Source organism: Egretta garzetta, unplaced genomic scaffold (assembly GCF_000687185.1).
Source record: "Egretta garzetta isolate BGI_Z169 unplaced genomic scaffold, ASM68718v1 scaffold473, whole genome shotgun sequence".
NCBI classification, from domain to species: domain Eukaryota; kingdom Metazoa; phylum Chordata; class Aves; order Pelecaniformes; family Ardeidae; genus Egretta; species Egretta garzetta.
Genome location: NW_009259319.1, coordinates 2,222,526 through 2,241,540, shown reverse-complemented (window position 1 = coordinate 2,241,540; position 19,015 = coordinate 2,222,526). Strand labels below are relative to the sequence as shown.

Genomic DNA, 19,015 nt, shown 5'->3' with positions numbered 1-19,015 from the left:
TCTCTGTCAGAGCGTTTCCCTCGTGCCTCCTCCAGGCGGGCGGCAGTCCAAATACCGATGCCGGCCTCCAGACAGCTGCACTAATGTGAACTCCTGTGGCAATTAGCTGGTGTTTCCATCCGTGGCTGCCTCAGGTGGTTTTTTGTTTCCTTTCTCTTCAGCAGCACCCCGGGCTGGTTTGTCTACCCAGGAGATGACCTAGCGTTGCGCAAAAACGAGAGCAAGCGTAGCCTTCCCCAGCTCGCGCTGGTGGGGCCGCCCGGGAAGTTGCGTGCCCTCAGAAACGTTAAATGGCAGTATTTGGCACAAGTCATCCCGCACGGCAGATGCAGATGTTAAATGGTAGCATTTGGCACAAGTCATCCTACACGGCAGACACAGATGGCCAACACACGAATGGGAAATGGTTTTGCTACCTGGTTAAAACCTGAGTTGGGGTTCAGTTTGGTGAACTGACGTTTTCACAAAGCAACGAAGGAGTCTGTGGCTATAACAATACAACCGAAGGAAGGCCCACCTTGGGATGAGAGTTCAAAGTAACCTCTCTAGAAAAAGGTTTGTTTTCATGGCTTAATGTGTTAGAATGTGTGAACAGAATTAATAGCCACTGGGCTGTTCACAGGATGTAAGGGGAGAACATGTACAGGAGAGTGGATATCAGGATAGGAGATAAGATACTAACCTATGTCTGAGATTAAAAGTTGTACGAAGCAAATCAGTCAACCTTCTGGTGGCTTTGTTAGGATTACTTCACACACAGTATTTTGAAAGTGCAAGAGCAAAGTATCAGGTACTGTTGCAATATATTAAGGAAATAAGTAAAAAGAAAGGAAAAGTAAAAAGAAGGAGGGGTTAGTAGTGAAAAGGCTCAGGACTGCCATAGCTCCTTGGGCACACTCATCCTGCAGAAAATGTGACGCTGCTGTATGGTCTTAGCTAGACCAGGTGGATTTAATTAGGTCCAGTGCAAGAAAATTTAAAGACTCTGTGCCAAGCTGCATAGCAAGGAAGACATTTAAAATGGCTAGTCTCTGGGATACACCACTAACTAATGTTTATGTATTATTTAAAAGGAAAATGAAGGCACACCTGGAAAAGAAATGAGATGTAATTTACAAGGAAGATTCTTCAGACTTGTTGGGTCCTGCACCTGTGAAACTTTGATTGCTGCCTTATGTTTCCCTGCAAAGCACCTGAGCAGGTTTAGTACTGCACTGCAGAGCCTCTCCCACCTCCTTATGCAACCTGTGCCTGTAGAACAACATCCCATTTGTCCAAGGCATAACAGAATAGACCCCATTTCAGTTGTCTGGGCTGCGAGTAGAGCTGGAACTGAAAGTGTCAGGGAAGGCAGAGTTGGCATCCTGTGTCTGGGCCGAGGACCCTTTGCTGGGGTGCATCGACCTGTATGAAGCTTTGCGTTCCTTGGGAATTGTTCTCATATCAGTGTGCACTACCGAGGCATGCATAGCGTGTCTGGAATCAGTAGGAACAGTGACTGCCTACCCTTTGCCTCATTTTTGGAGGCCTTTCATTGCACTAGAAAGGTACCAGTTGCTATTTTAGTCCTAATTTTCAGGCTGAAGGCAGACTTGTGGTTGAGTAACTCTTACGTAGCTCTACCCACTCCAGCAGAACAATGCTGGTTTACAGTAGGTGAGCATCTGACTTTCAGATATTTGAACAAATAAAATCAGCTGCCTTTTGAGTGCTTAGATTTTCAGTCTCTGGCAGATTTAGCCACAGGAGATGAATGCTACCGCTGACTGTTTTGCTCACTCATCTCCAGAGGTTCCTGCCTCTATCGCAGTGGTGCAAGAACTGGAAAGGAGCTGCTTGGTCCCTGGAGCTCAGTCTCTATTTTAGTTTTGTCTGGCTCCATTCTCAAGGTATGCAAAGCTCTCTGCTTTAATTAGTCAAGGTACTCACTGTAGGGAAGAAAAACTAGAGATGAAATAATAGGAAGAACTTTCATTGTAAAAAAAAAAAAAAAAAAAAAAAGACTTAAGACACGTATGAAACCACAGAAAATCAGAATGGGGAGAGACTCACTGAGTCATCAAGTTCATTCCCTATCCCAAGTCAAGGCCTGCTATTCCTGTGTCATTCCAGACAAGACACTTGTCTAAATTGTTCTTAAATCAGAAATGTATTCAAGCAATCAATTCCAGTGTTTGCTGAAGGGGAAGTCTTCCTTAATCTCTAGTATGATCTTGAATCCTTCTTGCTGAAATTTAAAGCCTTTGCTTCTTTATTCAATATGAAGAACAGTGAAAAACTGTCTCCCATTTTCCCCCATTTTCTTATTCTGTTTATCTTAAGATAAAAGATGTAAATTGTGTTTTCTGGACTTTTTTTTCCTATGAACTGTATCTGATAGGTTCAGATCTTTTTGGAAGTGTAGTGCACCAAGCTGGACACCAGAAACCTTACGAAGGCTGAATAGAGGCAAGATTAAAAGATTACTTTATCTGTCCTATACACCCTACCATTGTTTATATTTCATAGTAAAGTGTGTGTGTTTCACAGCAGCGTGAGGCTGGCTCGGGTTTAATTGTTGAAGTACTATGACCTGGTGAAGCTTTTATGAAAGGCAACTGAGATGTTCTCCTCTGGTACTTTAGCAGCTGATTGTTAGGTTTGACTTAAGTATGATCTTCTACTTATCCTTTTGAAATTTCACTCATGTTTTTTTTCAGGCTGCTTTTTCAATTTATCAGAACAATTATGAATCCTGTCTTGAATGACATGAGGAAAGGAAGAGTAATGGAGCCCAGTGAGACACACCGGAAAGGGCAGTATAAAAAGCAGTAGGACTGCTACCCATGCCTAGAGATTCCTGGATAGGATATTGCCCATGAGTGATAAAAAAGACAATCTAGCTGGAAATAAACAGGGTTAGAGACTGTCTTAATCAACAGTATTTATGTATCTTGGGGGTATATTTCAGTACAGCCCTCAAGGCTGTTCATAAAATATTCCAGCTTACATGGTATCAGCGTGGCTAAATGTGAGGAAATTTCCTTGGGAAGGAACAAAGCAGAAAATGAGTACAGTGATTTCTGGCATTCGGTGTACTTTGAGCATGTTTCTCCTCAGTAAAGAATTATTCTGTACTACTTTGCAGGAGTGAAAAGGTGCAAAGAGATGCAGCCTTAACAGTACCTAAATACAGGTACCTTTGGATTATAGGTCATTATATGTCTTCGTCTTCAGTTTTCTGTGTGATATTCTGCATTGGTAGGATTCTGTGAATGCTACTCAAATGCTTTGGAAGCAATTAAGTGACGGAAGACCTGCTAAATAAGTCCTTATATTAGTCTGTTGAAATATGGATAGGAAAGCAGACATGTTAGATACCATAGAAATAGGAGCTGCGGTATTATGAGACACAAACTAATAGACATTTGGAAAGATGCTGAAACAGTGAAGAACTAAAATATATGAAAGTCAGCCACAAGCCAGAGGGAAACAGCTTACAGCTTGCGAGGTGCAGACTAGAAAAGAACTGCACTGAAAGAGTGGTGGCAGCATTGGAAGAGGCTGCCCAGAGGGTCTGTAGACTCTGGAAGTTTGGAGGTTACAAGACCCAGCTAGACAAAGCCATATCTCATCTGATCTGGTGTCGGTGATACTCCTGCCTCGAACAGGGATGTTCAGAAACGTCTGCAAGTCAGCCAGCATACTTGAAGTATGCTCAAAATAAACAGAGTAATCCAAGGTCCTAAATAGTCCATAGGAGATAGCTAGGGCTAGAACACAATAAGCAGTGCGATTTTGTAAGGAGTAGAAAGCAGTTTTGGCCAGCTGATCCCCGTTCCTTACCTGGATTAAGAGTTTAGTAATTAATTTCTTTTTAAAAGTGTGAGATTGCTTTATAGAGACCTATATCAGGTGATTGGTTTCTTCTGAGCAGGTGGCTAGAAGTCCTGTCTGCCTATCTATTCCTGTTTTTTTTTTAAAGGGGCCTGGATTACTGTTCTGGCTGAACTCCCCTTTGGACAAGGAAGTGCATAGGGTGTATGAGGTAAGCTGGGCTGAAAGCTAATGAGAGGATTTCTCACCACAAATGGTGAGGCATGTTGAGGCTGTTCATTGTGGCTGAACACTGAAACAATTGGATGAAAAAGACTAGACTATGATTTTGTACTGTAGCACCCAGCAGGAAAAAGGAGAGAAATTCTCACACAAAACTTCTGGGGCATCAGTAATGTGGTGTCAGCCCCCCTCACAGTGAATGTATAACACATTCTATGTGTGCTCCACCGCACACTTACTGCCATTTTGATACCAATGATCTTCACGCAACTTAACTGTGTAGAGTCACAGAAGACACACTGCATACTGTGTGTCTTACCGACGTGCCTTCCTGTGTGTCTTACTGATCAAAAGAACAGTATGGGAAGGAAAGTTAGTGGCAAAACACAGTGGAAGTGGTGAAGTAAAGGAACACTAATCTCTCTCCAAATTGTTCATGGCAACTTTCTTATATTCTGAAAAGAGCAACCTTGTGACATGTAATAGCTCAGTTCTGCTACCTGTGAGGTGGCAGTCAGCCAGTTGGTGCCTTGCTAAAAAAAACAGGTCAGTGTCTCCTTTCGGTTTGTGAGAAAAAGAGCAGTTATGGCATACTTCCCAAGCAATATATTGCCTGGATACCTCATAGATGGCATTGTTAGAATGCTGTGATGCTTAGATCTTGTCATTGATAATGAAAGTACCAAATCCCATGGCAGTGACATTCATTTTTCTGCATTTATAACCATCATTTAATATATTGGCCAGCTAGGCAGGAAAAGATAAATACAAATACTGCTTGTTCTGCCCTGGTCGATCAGCTTAGCATGATTTGTCGTCCTCTGCTTATAAATGTCCAAAGGAAATCCTGGGTGACATCAAAGTGTGCCATCTCTGTATATAGATTACAGATATAAAAATTTTAATCCAGGTGCACCAGTATGTTTAAGACGTCAAAGAGATTACATGCATCTAATGAATAGTGTTCATGCATGTATGTAATTATTGAATCTGTGTATCATAAAGGATATGCAGATAGGTATGCATGCATGCCAACACTCATGGTATATCTAAACATGGTGATTGTTATTTTGCGAGAAACCTTTAATCATCTGGCAGTCTCTGAAGAGCAGCAGTATAGTATGTTAGGTATGTAAGAAAGTGAAAGCACAGCTTCTTTGAGGAGGAATTGAATCTTCTACAAGTAAAAACAGCGCCCAGACTTTCCAGGAGCTTAGGAATGGATTGTTCCTCTGAGGAGAGGAAGGTTAAAGTGAGGGACACAAGATGATGTGAAAGAATGAATCAAGCTATCAGTTTTCTCACAGTCTTTACATTAGATGGGGTTGTGAGTAATAAGCTACTCTACTGAGCCAGATAGATTTACTGTTTTCTCTCATTTAGAACTAGAAACTATGTTACTCTGGGGGAAAAAAAAAAGACAAAACGTAGATACATCTTGCGTAGCAAGGCCACATAGGGTAAATGCCAAGTCCCAGGTGCAAGCCTGTGAGCAGTAAAGCGGTTGCCAGTGTTTCGAGTGCTCATCATCGAGCTATAAAGACAGCACACCTTTCAGAAGATGGTAAGTATGTGCTTATCTCTCCAACATGGCTGCTTGGATTAGCATGAACTATGCCTCAGCCTTACAGCAGTGCATTGGATGTTTCTGAGGGGAGTAATTTCAACGCAGAAGTAAATATACAGTAAAATAAATTACAACCACCAGGCTTGAGATTTTTCTAAAGTTTAGGAGATCTGGATGCAGGGTATTGTCCCACATTATAGGGATGTGCTCCAATGGGGAGGTTGAAATCCCTACTGGTTTTGCCAGTATTTTGATCTGGACTACTGGAAAATGTTTTGTTCTAGTGTCAGAACACCTCTATACATTTGCGCTGATAAAATACTGCATACATGCACAGCCAATACTTTTATCAATACAAATTTCTGATCTATTATGCATGGCTGACGCCTCAGCTATAGCTCCAGAGTCTTAATTTGCTTCTGAAATCAGTTCCACTCTGTGTCAGGAGTGACATGCTGCCATGGTGATAAACTGCGAGCTCCGCTGTCTGAAATGTTAATAACTGCCTGGATTCTGGCAAAGTTGTGCTCATCCACGTGGTGCCAATTACAGTGAGGTGAAAACAGAGGTACATAAAAACTAAGGCATATAGTCACTTTTTGTCCTCAGGCATGAATAATTAGGATAAGCAAGAGCAATCAATACAGTACATTTTCTCAGTGGATGCATCTTCATATATGGGAAATATGTTGTAAGTAAATAGGACTGTATTGGAAGTAACACCTAAAAATGCAGAGCCTGCACTTCTTTTTCCCAAAAGCATTTTCTGTGATTTTTTCATGTTGCCCATTTTGGATGAGCGTATCAAGACTGTGACAAACGCATGAAAAGCAAGTTTGGTGAGAGCTCAGTCCAGCTACTAGCTCATTGTGTGCAATCACGCATTCTTCATATTAGATTGTCTAATGTTTGCAGCCTGCTATTCCATGTTTGCTATTGATAGAGGTGTAGTTTCACAGCAGGGCTTTATAATCATGTTTTCCTTCTTACTGAAACAGCAATTGAGTAAACTGGATTTCTAGAAGGCCTGCCCCTGCCACTTGCTACTTGGCAGCAGGTTGATTATTGAGAAATCTGAGGCAAAGGACTCTGGTCTTTGTAAGGACTGATCACATTGCTATCAGAGCATTTATGGTAGCTTTTTGTGTACTGGTTATCTAGCGGGAAATAAAAAAATAGGTAAATCTGTCTGCCCAGTTTCCAGGCTGGATGGAGAAAAGATGGCAGACTTTCTATTGCCCAAATTAGAAGTGGTTAAACATGACCTACTTGTGTTGAACCCTGCATATGCCACTGTATGTACTCATGTCCCATGCCTAATTGGAAAATGAGATCAAGAGGCATACAGAAACACATGTGGATGTTGTTTTAAAAAACAGGTTCTAAGTGATTAGTTCTAGGTAAAATCCTTTGAGAGCTCGAATTAAAACTTAAAATTTCTGATTCCTTATTCTGTGTTCAAACTGTTGGACGTTATCTCTCTGACATTTGAGTTGGAAGAAAGGATGCTATGGAGATATAATAAGAGGAAGCCCTAATAACATTTCAAAAGAGGAAAAACGAGGCCAGCGGACTTATTTGTACTTGTGACCCAATTAGTGATATGAGCTGTCACACCGTATAAAGAATTTCTGCACAGCTACAAAGAATACAATTCAGTCACACAAAGAATATGTAGAGCTGCTTCCTCCAAATCACTCTTCAGGGTGGCTGGGTACTGAGCAGCTATTAAGGACAGTGCTTGGTAAAGAATTTCAAGTTGGTTAAGAGCCAATAAATGTCTGAAGCTACTTTAAATAGCTTTCTAAAGCTATTTTATTCATAATGGGTTGATATAAATACTATGGATGTTTACTTGTCTCTCTCCTGCAGTAGATGGGGAAAGTAAGCAAGTGCCAGTAACCCTCTTGACGCTGCCTTCCCTCATTTATCTATGCTAAAATATGCATGATTTTTCTAGAATTCTTCATTACAGTGAATTCCACCTTAATGTGAGTCCACAATCCAAGTCCACCCTTCCAAAGTAAGAAAACAGATTTCCCTTTAAAAATTGTTTGTGATTATTCTATCAGCAAAGCCTTTAACAGTATTCATTCATGCAAGCATTCAGCTTCCGTGACTACTCCCTGCGATTATGGTAGCATTTATCTTGAAAAATAATTTAATAAGCATTGTGAAGTTTCATATAGGCCAAAGCACACATGAAAATATTTTGTTAAATTCCCTGTTCTAACAATGCTTATATTTGTTCTGTACAGAGATCCACTCAAGTATCATAAATAGAACTGGATGACCTCGCAGAGGGCATTTTAAGACTTGCATTTATTAGTGTACAGTGCTATACACAGTTAAAGCCCTAGTTCAGTGTAGTAGATGAGGAAGGAGAGACTAAGACCTTCCTGTCCTCCCTTAAAAAATTCTCCATTACAGTAGCACCCCATTCCCAATGCAATTAGTGACAAGTGAAATTACCATCTCTGCATGCATTGCCTTCTCATATTAAGCTTCCTCTTCCGGGTATTTTCACTCGTGTATTTGTCCCAGTGCCTTCCTGTGTTGCTGCCCTGTCCCCCGGCATCAAGTACATACAGAACACTCAAACACACCAGGATTTACCTTATAAACACTGATCCGGAACTCTCTGTAGGGCTGACGGGGGTGTCATTACTTGACATTCGGAAGCTGATCTGACTTTCAGAAAGAAAAACGGAGTCCTCCAAGGAACTCCCTCTTCTCGTCATTTTTGTGGAGTTAACTGTGGAGTTAAGTAGGTTCAGTTCTACAGCAATCCTTCTAATGCAAAGCCTTGCACTGCTATAGGAAGTGCAGTCCTTACGTGTCCCAGCTCAAGCTAGTTTTTAAAATCAGTTAATGAGTAACATATTGATGTGACATCATAAGGTGGTTTTCTTTCTTATCCGCAGCACTTCATAGGTTTACTTGGAAGCAAATACCATCAAATCTAGGTGTACTGTGTCTTGGGAATGTCAGTATTAATAGCAATAAATTGTTTTGATGAATTAAGAAAAAGAAGGAATGTAAAACAAGAACTCTGATTCAAATGATGTTTCATTGACAGGTTTTTACTAAAAACTAACATGGTCTGTCATAAATTCTGCTTTGTGAATTATCTACCTGTCTCTAATTACCCAAGTTTGAATAACATAATTTTATATCTTTCAGAAATGACTATATGCACCTGTCCTGACATGTCAAAATTACTATATTGCACCTCTCTGGTGACAAACTGGTGCACATGTGTGTATGTAGCTGCTACGAAGTCAAGTCATTGCAGCTCAGCTTGAATACAGATAGTATGTTAATTCTCTATATACCAAAACCCAACTGAGCAAACCCTGTTTGCCTAGCCATTTTTTCCATAGGAATTGGCAAACAACTACATATTTGCACAGTTTTCTGTTTGTTGAAGATGGCTATAATGATTAGATTAGTCAAGGAAACGATAAGCAATGTTTCTTTTCTTTAGATTGCAAGTCCTCTTATACCGAATTAGCATCCCAAAGCCTCCAGGAATTCTGTTAAACTTCATGTAGGTTCTGCATGGTAATAAGGGTTTGTCTATGAGACTGAACAAACATGTGGAATGTAGTGCTCTCTTTCTGTTCTCAGCATCCATAAATAGACTGTGAAACAGTACAAATGCATTTGGACCATTCCCAGGTTTTACTCGTAAGCTCAAAGACATCTAGTCAAACTATGATGTCTTTCTCCATTTTATTTGCATGACTATATACCTGGTCTTTGTTTTTTTAAATACAAAATTTATTTTGTGATGAGTATTAAGCAAACTGTAATGAAATCTACAAATGCCAGAAATGACAGGAGAAACAGTAACTATTAAAATACAGAATTAGCATAATAGGTAAAAAGCAAAGGTAGAGATGAAACAGCAATTTCCTTGGAAGTGAAAATTCCAAATAAACATGAGAAGTCCGAAAGGGAAAAAAAGCAGAAAAGGAATGAAATACACGCTCTTCATCATCTTAGGTATTCCCCGTGAAATGGAAAAAAATTGAACACTTGTACTTAGGAGCAGCATTTAAGCTTCTTGGAAATTAAGTTGGACTTTTGTTTTTTCCCCCCCAAGATAAATGTTCTGAATTAACACCTCCCTGAGTAGCTATGTTACACATTTTTGGTTTCCTGCTATCTAGGCCTTTTTGTTACTCTGTTTCTGATTGATCCTGTGTGAACATAGACTACAAACACAGGGCTGGCTAGCTAGGCAAAGTCTCTGTACTTTATTCCTCCTCCATAAAACAAGCGATATAACATTCAACAAATACAGTAAACGAAAGCTGTTTTCCTCCTCTGATCACAAGGAGAACTGGACTTGGCTCGGTTGTGTTGCTCACATCTATCCACTTAGGGTAGGAAGTCTTACTCTTTTTAAAGAAACAGACATCCTTAAAACTGATTAGAAAACTTAAGTGATATAGTGAGCTTGTAAATCATTAGTATGAAATATTTATCTTTTAAAACAATCTATTTGTATAGCAAAATGTAATCAAAACAATTCATTAAAAGCCAGAATGGCAACTGTGTTCCTTCCATATGTTTAAGGGCAAGTACAGGGCGAGAGCATTAACTTTTTCCCTGAATGGGGAATTGCAGGAACATTTTTAGCAAGGAGCAGCCACGACACAATTTTCTTCCTTCAAGTTTATGCACCTTTCCTCTTGTCCACAAAACAGTCAAGTTCTTCTACAGAGCACCGTGCCCTCCTCTAAACTACTATATTCCATTACTCGCTACCACAGGTTAAGTCCATGCTTTCCAGCCTGCAATTACGTGACAACATTGCGTATAGCTGTACTGAAGGGCTTCTAGGTTTGCCCTGCTATACTAACCAGGTTAGGTACTAAGCTGGTGAGTTAAATGCTCTTGTGGCTACACAGCTGGTATTACTGAGCTAGTTTAGGACTAGCTTGGGCCTGACTGCATAGAATCATAGGATCATTAGGTTGGAAAAGACCTATAAGATCATCAAGTCCAACTGTAAACCTGCCAATGCCAAGTCCACCACATGAACTTCGTTGCAGTGGCACTGGCGTTGTGTATAGCCATGTGAAGCACAACAGGGTTGTGTGAGAGTGCCCTGAGACTCTTACTGCTGCTGCTTATTAAGAGGGCTCACCTTTTCTTCAGTGTTGCGTGGTAACTGCCTGGATTGATAGAAGAGGAGCAGACCTACAAGATGCATTTCTGGTGGGAGCAGAGAGGTACAGTGGTGGTAGTGATGTCGCTACATGCCCAAGGGATGGAGCTTTCCTCTCCTTATTTCCAGGCTCAGACAAACTGAGTTTACTATTGATTTCTAGTGCCTCTGCACAGTCGTGATCTTGAGATGTTTTGGAGATTGTTTTGGGGCCGGAAGAGGAGATGGTAATTTGTAGTTCAGGAGCCCAAAAGGGCTGATCTGATGGTGCCTGTAAAAAAGAAAAGACTTGAATTCATGTCATTTTTATTGGAAGGGGATCTAAGCTGTATGATCAACCTCAGGATTGGCTATTTTGATGCAGGCCTATGCAAACCTTAGAATCCTAGAATCAGAGAATGTTTTGGGTTCGAAGGGATCCCTAGAGGTCATCTAGTCCAATCCCCCTGCAGTGAGCAGGGACACCGCTAACTAGATCAGGTTGCTCAGAGCCCCGTCCAACCTGGCCTTGAATGTTTCCAGGGATGGGGCCTCCACTACCTCTCTGGGCAACCCGTTCCAGTGTTTCACCACCCTCATTGTAAAGAATTTCTTCCTTATATCCAGTCTAAACCTACCCTGGTTTAGTTTAAAACCATTACCCCTTGTCCTGTCACAGCTGGCCCTCCTAAAAAGATCTTCCCCATCTTTCCTATAGGCCCCCTTTAGGTACTGGAAGGCTGCAATCAGGTCTCCCCGTAGCCTCCTTTTCTCCAGGCTGAACAAGCCCAACTCTCTCAGCTTGTCCTCACAGGAGAGGTGCTCCAGCCCTCGGATCATTTTTGAGGTCCTCCTCTGGACCTGCTCCAACAGTTCCATGTCCTTCTTGTGCTCAGGGCAGATGACATCCATTGGTTTTCCCTTGTCCACTGTTGTTGTCATACCATCACAGAAAGCCACTAGGTTCGCCAGGCAGGACTTGCCCTTCATGAAGCCATGCTGGCTATTTCAAATTACCTCCCTGGCCTCCATGTGCCTTAGCATAGCTTCCAGGAGGATCTGTTCCATGATCTTCCCAGGCACAGAGGTGAGGCTGACAGGTTGGTAGTTCCCAGAGTCTTCCTTTCTACCCTTTTGAAATGCTGTTTGTAATCACTATGCAAATTTTTAAAAGCAGTCAATCGCTCCCTGTCTTTCTGTTTCCTGGTATCCATGAAATTTTCCAGAGGAGGTTTAGACACCTACGCAATTTTCACCTATAGAGGTATGTGGTGGATACAGTACTTATTTTCCTTAGCTGCTTGCTTCAGATCTCTTAGCAGTAGTTAACAGACACCAATAGCTTTTCTCTTTCTGATGCGATGGATCAGGTGTGGAGAGAAGTTGATACTCCTGATGGTGTGGCTATCTGCTGTACACGGACGTCTCCCCAGAGGATTGTTCTTTATGTTCTGAAGAAATTTGTAGTGCGGTGGCTTGTAAGCTTGAATACAGTTTTTTTGACTCTGTCTCTTGCTGTCCCCTATCATCAAAACAGCTTTTCCCCTTTATTTCTTGTTTCTCTTCCTGTAATAATCTACTTTTCTTCAACTCCACATGCATATTTGGCCAAGTGTATCCTTATTTTTCTCAGTTATCAAACTATGCCCTTTAATTCTGACCTTTGTCACTGACACTCCGTTATCGCTTACCTGCTAGGCTGTATCTTGTGGAGTCTAGCACTGTTGCAATTGTTCCTGATAGGCAGACAGAGGGGAAAAAAAAAGTCGTTGGTGTCCTTGAACCTCATACAATTTTATTCTCAGTCTTCAATGGTCGTTGCTGAAAGGTTAGAATTTGTCCTGAAAAATTCTCTCTTCTTCTTTTATCCTCAAGACTGCTGTGAATTTTTTTTTCAGAGTGAGTTACTCCAGTAAAATAAATGGTAGTTTATTTTTGCTTTCTTAATTCCTCAAGTGTTTCTTCTGAGGAGAGTGATAACAGGAAATATATTAGCAATGCCAATTGTGTCACACTTATTTTAAGTCCCTATGTCTTTAATAAAAAGATCTCATGTTATTGGAAAAGAAGAAAGAAGTGATGAATTCTGGGTATTCAGAGTGAGAGCTCTCACTTCTGTTAGGAAAGCCTTTGTGCCTTGTGATAGGTAGCCGCTAAGAAACTGCAGAAAGATTGCAAGTTGAAGTGATGATAAAGGGAGACGTTATTAAACAAAAAAGGTAAAGAGATGTCTGGAAAGATATTCTAACAAAACATTCAGTTTTATTACTATCCAAGAGTGAATCAAATCAACAATAAACCAGCTGTTGTACTTGTGGCAGGATGTCATACTAGTCATTTGAGATGGTAGTGAATGCTTTTATGTACAATCTTAGGAGTTTACATCTTGGCTGGAGTGCAGCCACAAAACTTTATAGATTTTATAATAAAGAGCAGGGGAATGGATGAGTAGATGTTTCATCAGTTTGTTCTGAGTCTCAGAATTTACAGACCTGAAAACTGGAATATGACTGCATAATTAGTCTGTTAGGATCCCTAGAAAGATTGAGGGGGGAACAACACTTAACTAGTAGCCTAAAGCACAGAGTTCTTGCTCTGCGGGTTTGGTTTTCATAATTTTTATTCTTTGTTGTACATACAAATAAGCTGCTGCTCTGATTGAGACCTGACACTGTCTTTCATGGTTAGGATTGCCTCCAGTTTTTATTTTCCTTTTTGCTGCCTGCACCAAGCCTGTGCAAAAGCTAGTATTGTTTTGCCAAATTGTACATGTGAAAGGTGCAGCTTTCCACAGATAATTCCAGAATGACATGTGGATCAGGTCTAGTTCACTGCAAAATCAGTTTGGACATTTTTGGATAAGTTTTATATCTAGGTTTCTATATTCTGTTCCTCTTTCTAATCTTAGTTTTCTTGGTTTTCCTCTTGAACTTGTGTTTGCTCTGTTCCACTCTATGTTTAGTCTGCAACAGTGAGATACACTCAGTTTGCATGCAGTGAGTTTTGAGTTGTGCCTGTTTATGCTTAAACTTACACCAGGACTTCGGTGAGTTACATGGGATGCTACAGGATACCAAGGATTGCTCCTATGCTGCTCTGAATGCTGGATGAGAGCAGAACTGGTAGAATCACAAAGACATTTATGGAACAAGGAGACAGAAAACTTCCTCAGCTGGTCCGGTGCAGTGAGAGACGTAGATGAAAACGTAGCATTGAATGACACCTAGAGGTATATAGGAATGAACTGAATGGTGTCATGTCTGTGTTTGTGGAAGCCAGTGGCTGTTTCTCTCTTTAGTAATTATGTAGGAACATGCAATTAAAACTATGTCTTTTTTGCTTTCTGGCACAGTTGTCGCCACAGTAGATGCTCTTGTGCTTACTCCAGTGTATGAATGCTCACCTTCCTCCCCCTGGAGCTCCCTTATGCTCGACTTCTGGAGCCACATAGATGAGACTTACCCACTTGGAGTATTCGGGTTTATCTGTATTTGGGAGCCGCTACTTCCAGGCAGGAAAGAGTTCTTTAAAAAACAAACCCACACCCACTGAACTTGGAAAAAAGCCATTGGGGTGGAGAAGAGAGTCTGATGTGGTGGGGTTAAGAAGGGCAACTCTGACTTGGAAGATAGCATTTTGTAAAATTTTCTTGTAACAGTAAGAAACCCTGAAGTCTAAACATTTGGCGTATGTACAGCTTTAGTGCTTGAGCAGCAGAGGCTGATAAAGCAATATAAGGCAAAAAGTGTCTGAGGTTGTTGCCCTGTGTGAGAGATTTGGGTTTGTTAACATCAACAAAAAAAATAGATCTTCTGGTTGATTGAAGGACTCCTGCTATTAATAATGCTTGGCCTGAGTGGCATAGGTGAGAGTGAGAGTATAGACTCTGTGGTAGTAATGAAGAGAATATATTGCATGTGAAGCAAATAGGCTGCTAGCATCTGATTTTTGCAGGGTGCTGCTTATTTGAGGGAATGGCCCATTCTTTGCCTCATGGATGTTTGCAGGATATTCTTAAAAAAGGTAAAAAAATTCAGCTTTTTAAATGGCTGCATTTCTCATTCTTGAACTGATGACTAGAGGCTTGCAGTACTATCAGTCCAAAAATTAAAAAATGTGAATTTATTTTCTTTCTATCCTCTTCTCGGAGTAGTGTAAGAAGATAATTTTAAAAAACCCAAACCCGAACAAAACCCCAACTTTTTATTTACTCATTTGAATCTGCCGAGTTTGTCAAGGTCATGTTTTCAGATTTTCTGTGGTAAAGTGAGAATTACAGCCAGGCCTGGAATAAAACTTTGCTAAGAATGAGAAATGACAAATCTTACCAAGCTGGTGGCTGCTGACATGAAAGGAAGAAATAAATTCAGTAAGCAGCATTGTGAAATGTTGAAAATTTCTGCTTGCCCATAGTACTGTCATATCTGAGGTGAGCTTATGCTAGCTTCTTCTATCTAGACCTCTGCTTTATCAAACACTTCACTTGGTAAATGCGGTACTGGTCTGCACAGTGTAAAATACCATTGCTGACTGTGCAGTGACACCCCCTCTCCAGGGCTGCATGGCCAAAGGCATCGGTGAATAAAATAGGAAATTCCAGCAATGTGTAGCTAGTGTAGCAGCAGCAGGAAGATGCATGAGACAGTAATAATTTCGGTGAGATAGCAGCTGGTAAGAGTTGTCAGTAAAATAACAAGGTGGTAGCAGGAATAAAACTGCATCAAGGCCAGCTCTAATATGTCAGTGTAGCAAATCATTAAAACGGGAGGGCATTTGAGACAAAACCCCACTAAACTGAACAGGAGCTTAATCAGACTTCTAATCAGATCACTGTCAGACAACCCTGTGCTGCAACAGTGAACTTAATTGGTAGGTAAGAAGCATGGAAATAAACCTCACTTGCTAGAAACTTGCCTACAGTAATCAATAAAGACAGTCTGAACAAATAATGGATTTGGTTACTTTTATTTTCTCAGGAAGTGATTAGACTAGCCCGTGAGGAAAGTAAACAGATCCAGGAAATTTAAGCACTTCAAACCTGTTTTTCTGTTCTTTGTAAGAAGTGGAAACTTACTTGCTCTGATGTAGTCCCAATCAGAGTATGGGCCTAGCTGTTACATTCCCTTCCTACCTCTTACCATGTATTTTTATTGTGTTTACAAAAACAAAAGGAGGAAGAGTTGGAGAGACAAGTTTAATCTTACGGAACTGCACAGTAGAGTCCTTCCTGAAAGTGAAATAGAAATACATAGGGGTTTTTAAATTTTTTTTTCCTGTTGAATGTCTTTCAGAGATAAATTTCTGTCTTTGCATATGCAAACATCTGTTTTAATCTGCTGTCTTTCTCTGTGCAACTGTGCTGAAAGCAAAACTTTTTTTGCTGAGGTATGGCAATTAGAAGGAGCCTTGTCAGGGCAAAAGGGGGACTAAGGTTTAGGTGCGGGTCTTTTCCCTTGAAGATTTTATTGTATTTAGCTATGTACACAGTTTAAATTACATAACCCTTGTGTCTTTCCTTCTTGAAGGACAAAGAAGAGCACAGAAATTACATTATTCAGAAACAAACTGTTTCAGAACCAAACTTCCTGTTTGCAACCTGGATAATTGTTTGGTTATCCTTTTGTGTTTCCCTTGATTTGCTTAACTTCCTTTGTTCCAAGACGCTCTTAGGTGTTGTGCATGAGTTGCTTATGTACTTGTCCTGCCTAGAGCATCAGTTCCTGCACTTGCTGAGTTGACTGACTCCATCTGCCCCTCCTGCCACCAAGAGCATAGTTGCAGTAACAGGGTCGAGCTCTTGTGACTGGGCACTTACGGGAGAGGAGACTGTCGATCCAGACATCTGGGGTTGCTTCTCTGCTGGCGTGCGAGGAGACAGTGAAATACTTGTACTGAGGGTGTCACTGAAGGCTGCTGCTGAAAAACACAGGTGGACTGAGCTGGACTCTTGTCATCTCCAAGGTCTTTTCCAACCTAAATGATTCTCTGATTCTAGGCTCTACAGCTACAGCTGAGATTGTATCTGCTGCTGCTGTGTTTCCCATCAGCAGATCAGGCCGTGTTGTGGGGCCGCAGAGAAGGAAGGAGGCTCCAGCACTCTTCAGCAAATGGGTGAGATGGTGGTCACATGTGTGTAGTTTTCTTTTTTAATTTTTTAAATTTTTTTTTTTTTTGTCTGAAACTAGTAGGCAAGACAGTCTGCAGCCTAATGGGAAGATTTTATTTTAAAGTACGCATCAGTGAAAACTGATTGATGTGCCAGTATTTGCCATTTAAGAGAGTTTGCACATCAACTACTTGTAAAGAAATTGCAGTTATGCAGTGATAGGTTATAAGAATAGTGCCTCATTAGTCTAAAATACCTCTGTGCACGTTCTCATGAGGAACTTAAAGCATTGTACAAACAGTACCTAATGAAGTTAATACCACCCTTGAAGAGTTGAATGACAGCAGACCTGTTCTTACAATTACATTAAGTGAAACTTGAAGATGTGAGGGTATTTGGGGAAGGTTATAGGAACTCAGCTGATTTTGATCTAGTCTCTCTTACCAATTAATGATGAGTGTTTGAAAAGCTTATTCAAGCCTCCTGTGTCATTCAGATAGGTGAGGTAGGAAGAGCCTTGAAAACGTAAGCTCTTTGATTTGACCAGCGATACAGGACTGTGTCCTTGGCATCCCTAATATTTCAAATGAAGTACATACATAAGGCTATTGTTTGGCTCAATTTGCAGTAGGCAGCATTGCTTAAAGGAGCTGAGCCATGGTAATTTTGGCCCATTAATCTGTCCACTCGTTACACAGGTTATAATTCAAAATCAGAGGAATTAGAATTTTTGTCCAGACCATTACTTTCTATTATTCTTTATTGAAAAATACCTCCTATAGTGAACAAAAAAGATAACGAGCTACCTGGTAAGCTAATAGCGTAAGAAGCCCAAATAAGTTGTTGATGTTTCCAGAACAATCCTTTGTGTTTACACCTAAGTATAGATTTGTAGGTCAGTTCATATGCCAAGCTATCAATTTGTTACCAATAATAGTACTGTAAGTGTAAAAAGTCTGTTTATACTTAAACAGGAGACATAGCCCAGTATTTCCGTTAAACTGGAAACACTACTATTTGGCTTTTTAACAACTGACTTTACATTCCTAACATTATTTTTAATTACTAGCATTTTTTAATTATAGAAATAATACATATTAATTTGCTTTCTGAGTCATATAATCTGACAGGAAATTATTTGTGTTAAGGAAAGATAGAAAATATCACATAAACTTTTTTTTATTGCTCACTTGCTAGTTTTGTTGGTAGCCTTTATCATTTTTGCCACTTTTATACCTAAAAGAATAAATTAAACCTCTGCAGTCATACTCAGAATCATCTTTGGTTTATAATCACAATCATTGCTTAGTTTAAGAAGTTTGGTTTTACGTCAACCATTCTAATGTAATGTTAATCCTGTGTCCTTAAAAATACTGTTAAAAATCATTGTTTTGTACTAGGTTCTTGAGGTGTGATGGTAACTTTGCACGTAGAATAGCAGTTTTCATCAGCAGATTGCTTTCTGTGTATTGTTATTCAGGCAAGCACTGGATTTGTTGTTTGCCTAACATATGTTCAACCTAACTTTTGGATGCAGCCTTGTTTCTGAGCTTTCCCTTAGAAGCTAGGAAAAGTACATTGTAATGTATTCCTCACTGACCATCTGCAATTGCTGTCTTGAATTCTTCTCCTCTAACTTTATTTAGGCCTTCAGCAATAAGACACCTACTTTCTAAATTCTGTTGAAACTGCTAGTGATTAAATCTCCACTGATTTTTTTTTCATTATGAGACTGATCTTTTCTGATGTGGTCTGCTATGCTTTATTGGCTTAGTACTTTCCATACTTTCCACACTTTTCTCCCTCCCCCCTTCAGTAAAGTTTCCCAACTACTCAACCCCTTATTCCTCCCCTTGCAATCCTGTGCGTGTATAATGGTTTGGGGTTTTTTTGTGTGTGTGTGTGTGTAACTTTCTTCTTCCAGGATAAAATTACCACCTTTTGGGGTTCAACTGCCATTTTTACACGAAAATTTTCTGAAAATACTTATTTTTTTTTCTCCTCATTGTTATGCCCTCAAGGGAGGGGATATGGAAGGGCACAGACTACTACTTTGAAATGAAGACGAAATTGAATAGGCCATCTGGAAAAAAACAGTCTTTCTGGTCATGTGGGTGAACTTGTGACATTTATCAGTGTATAAACC

General features: G+C 40.3%; 1 protein-coding gene across 1 annotated transcript in view; it reads right to left on the bottom strand.

Moving 5' to 3' along the window:
- Positions 1-8,346, bottom strand: part of GRAMD2B (GRAM domain containing 2B) — a 40,754-nt gene extending 32,408 nt beyond the window's left edge. Inside the window, exon 1 of the mRNA XM_009636558.2 lies at positions 8,222-8,346. Within this exon, the coding sequence (XP_009634853.1) occupies positions 8,222-8,346 (125 nt within the window). The remainder of the gene's footprint in view (positions 1-8,221) is intronic.
- Between the last annotated feature and the right edge of the window lie 10,669 nt (positions 8,347-19,015).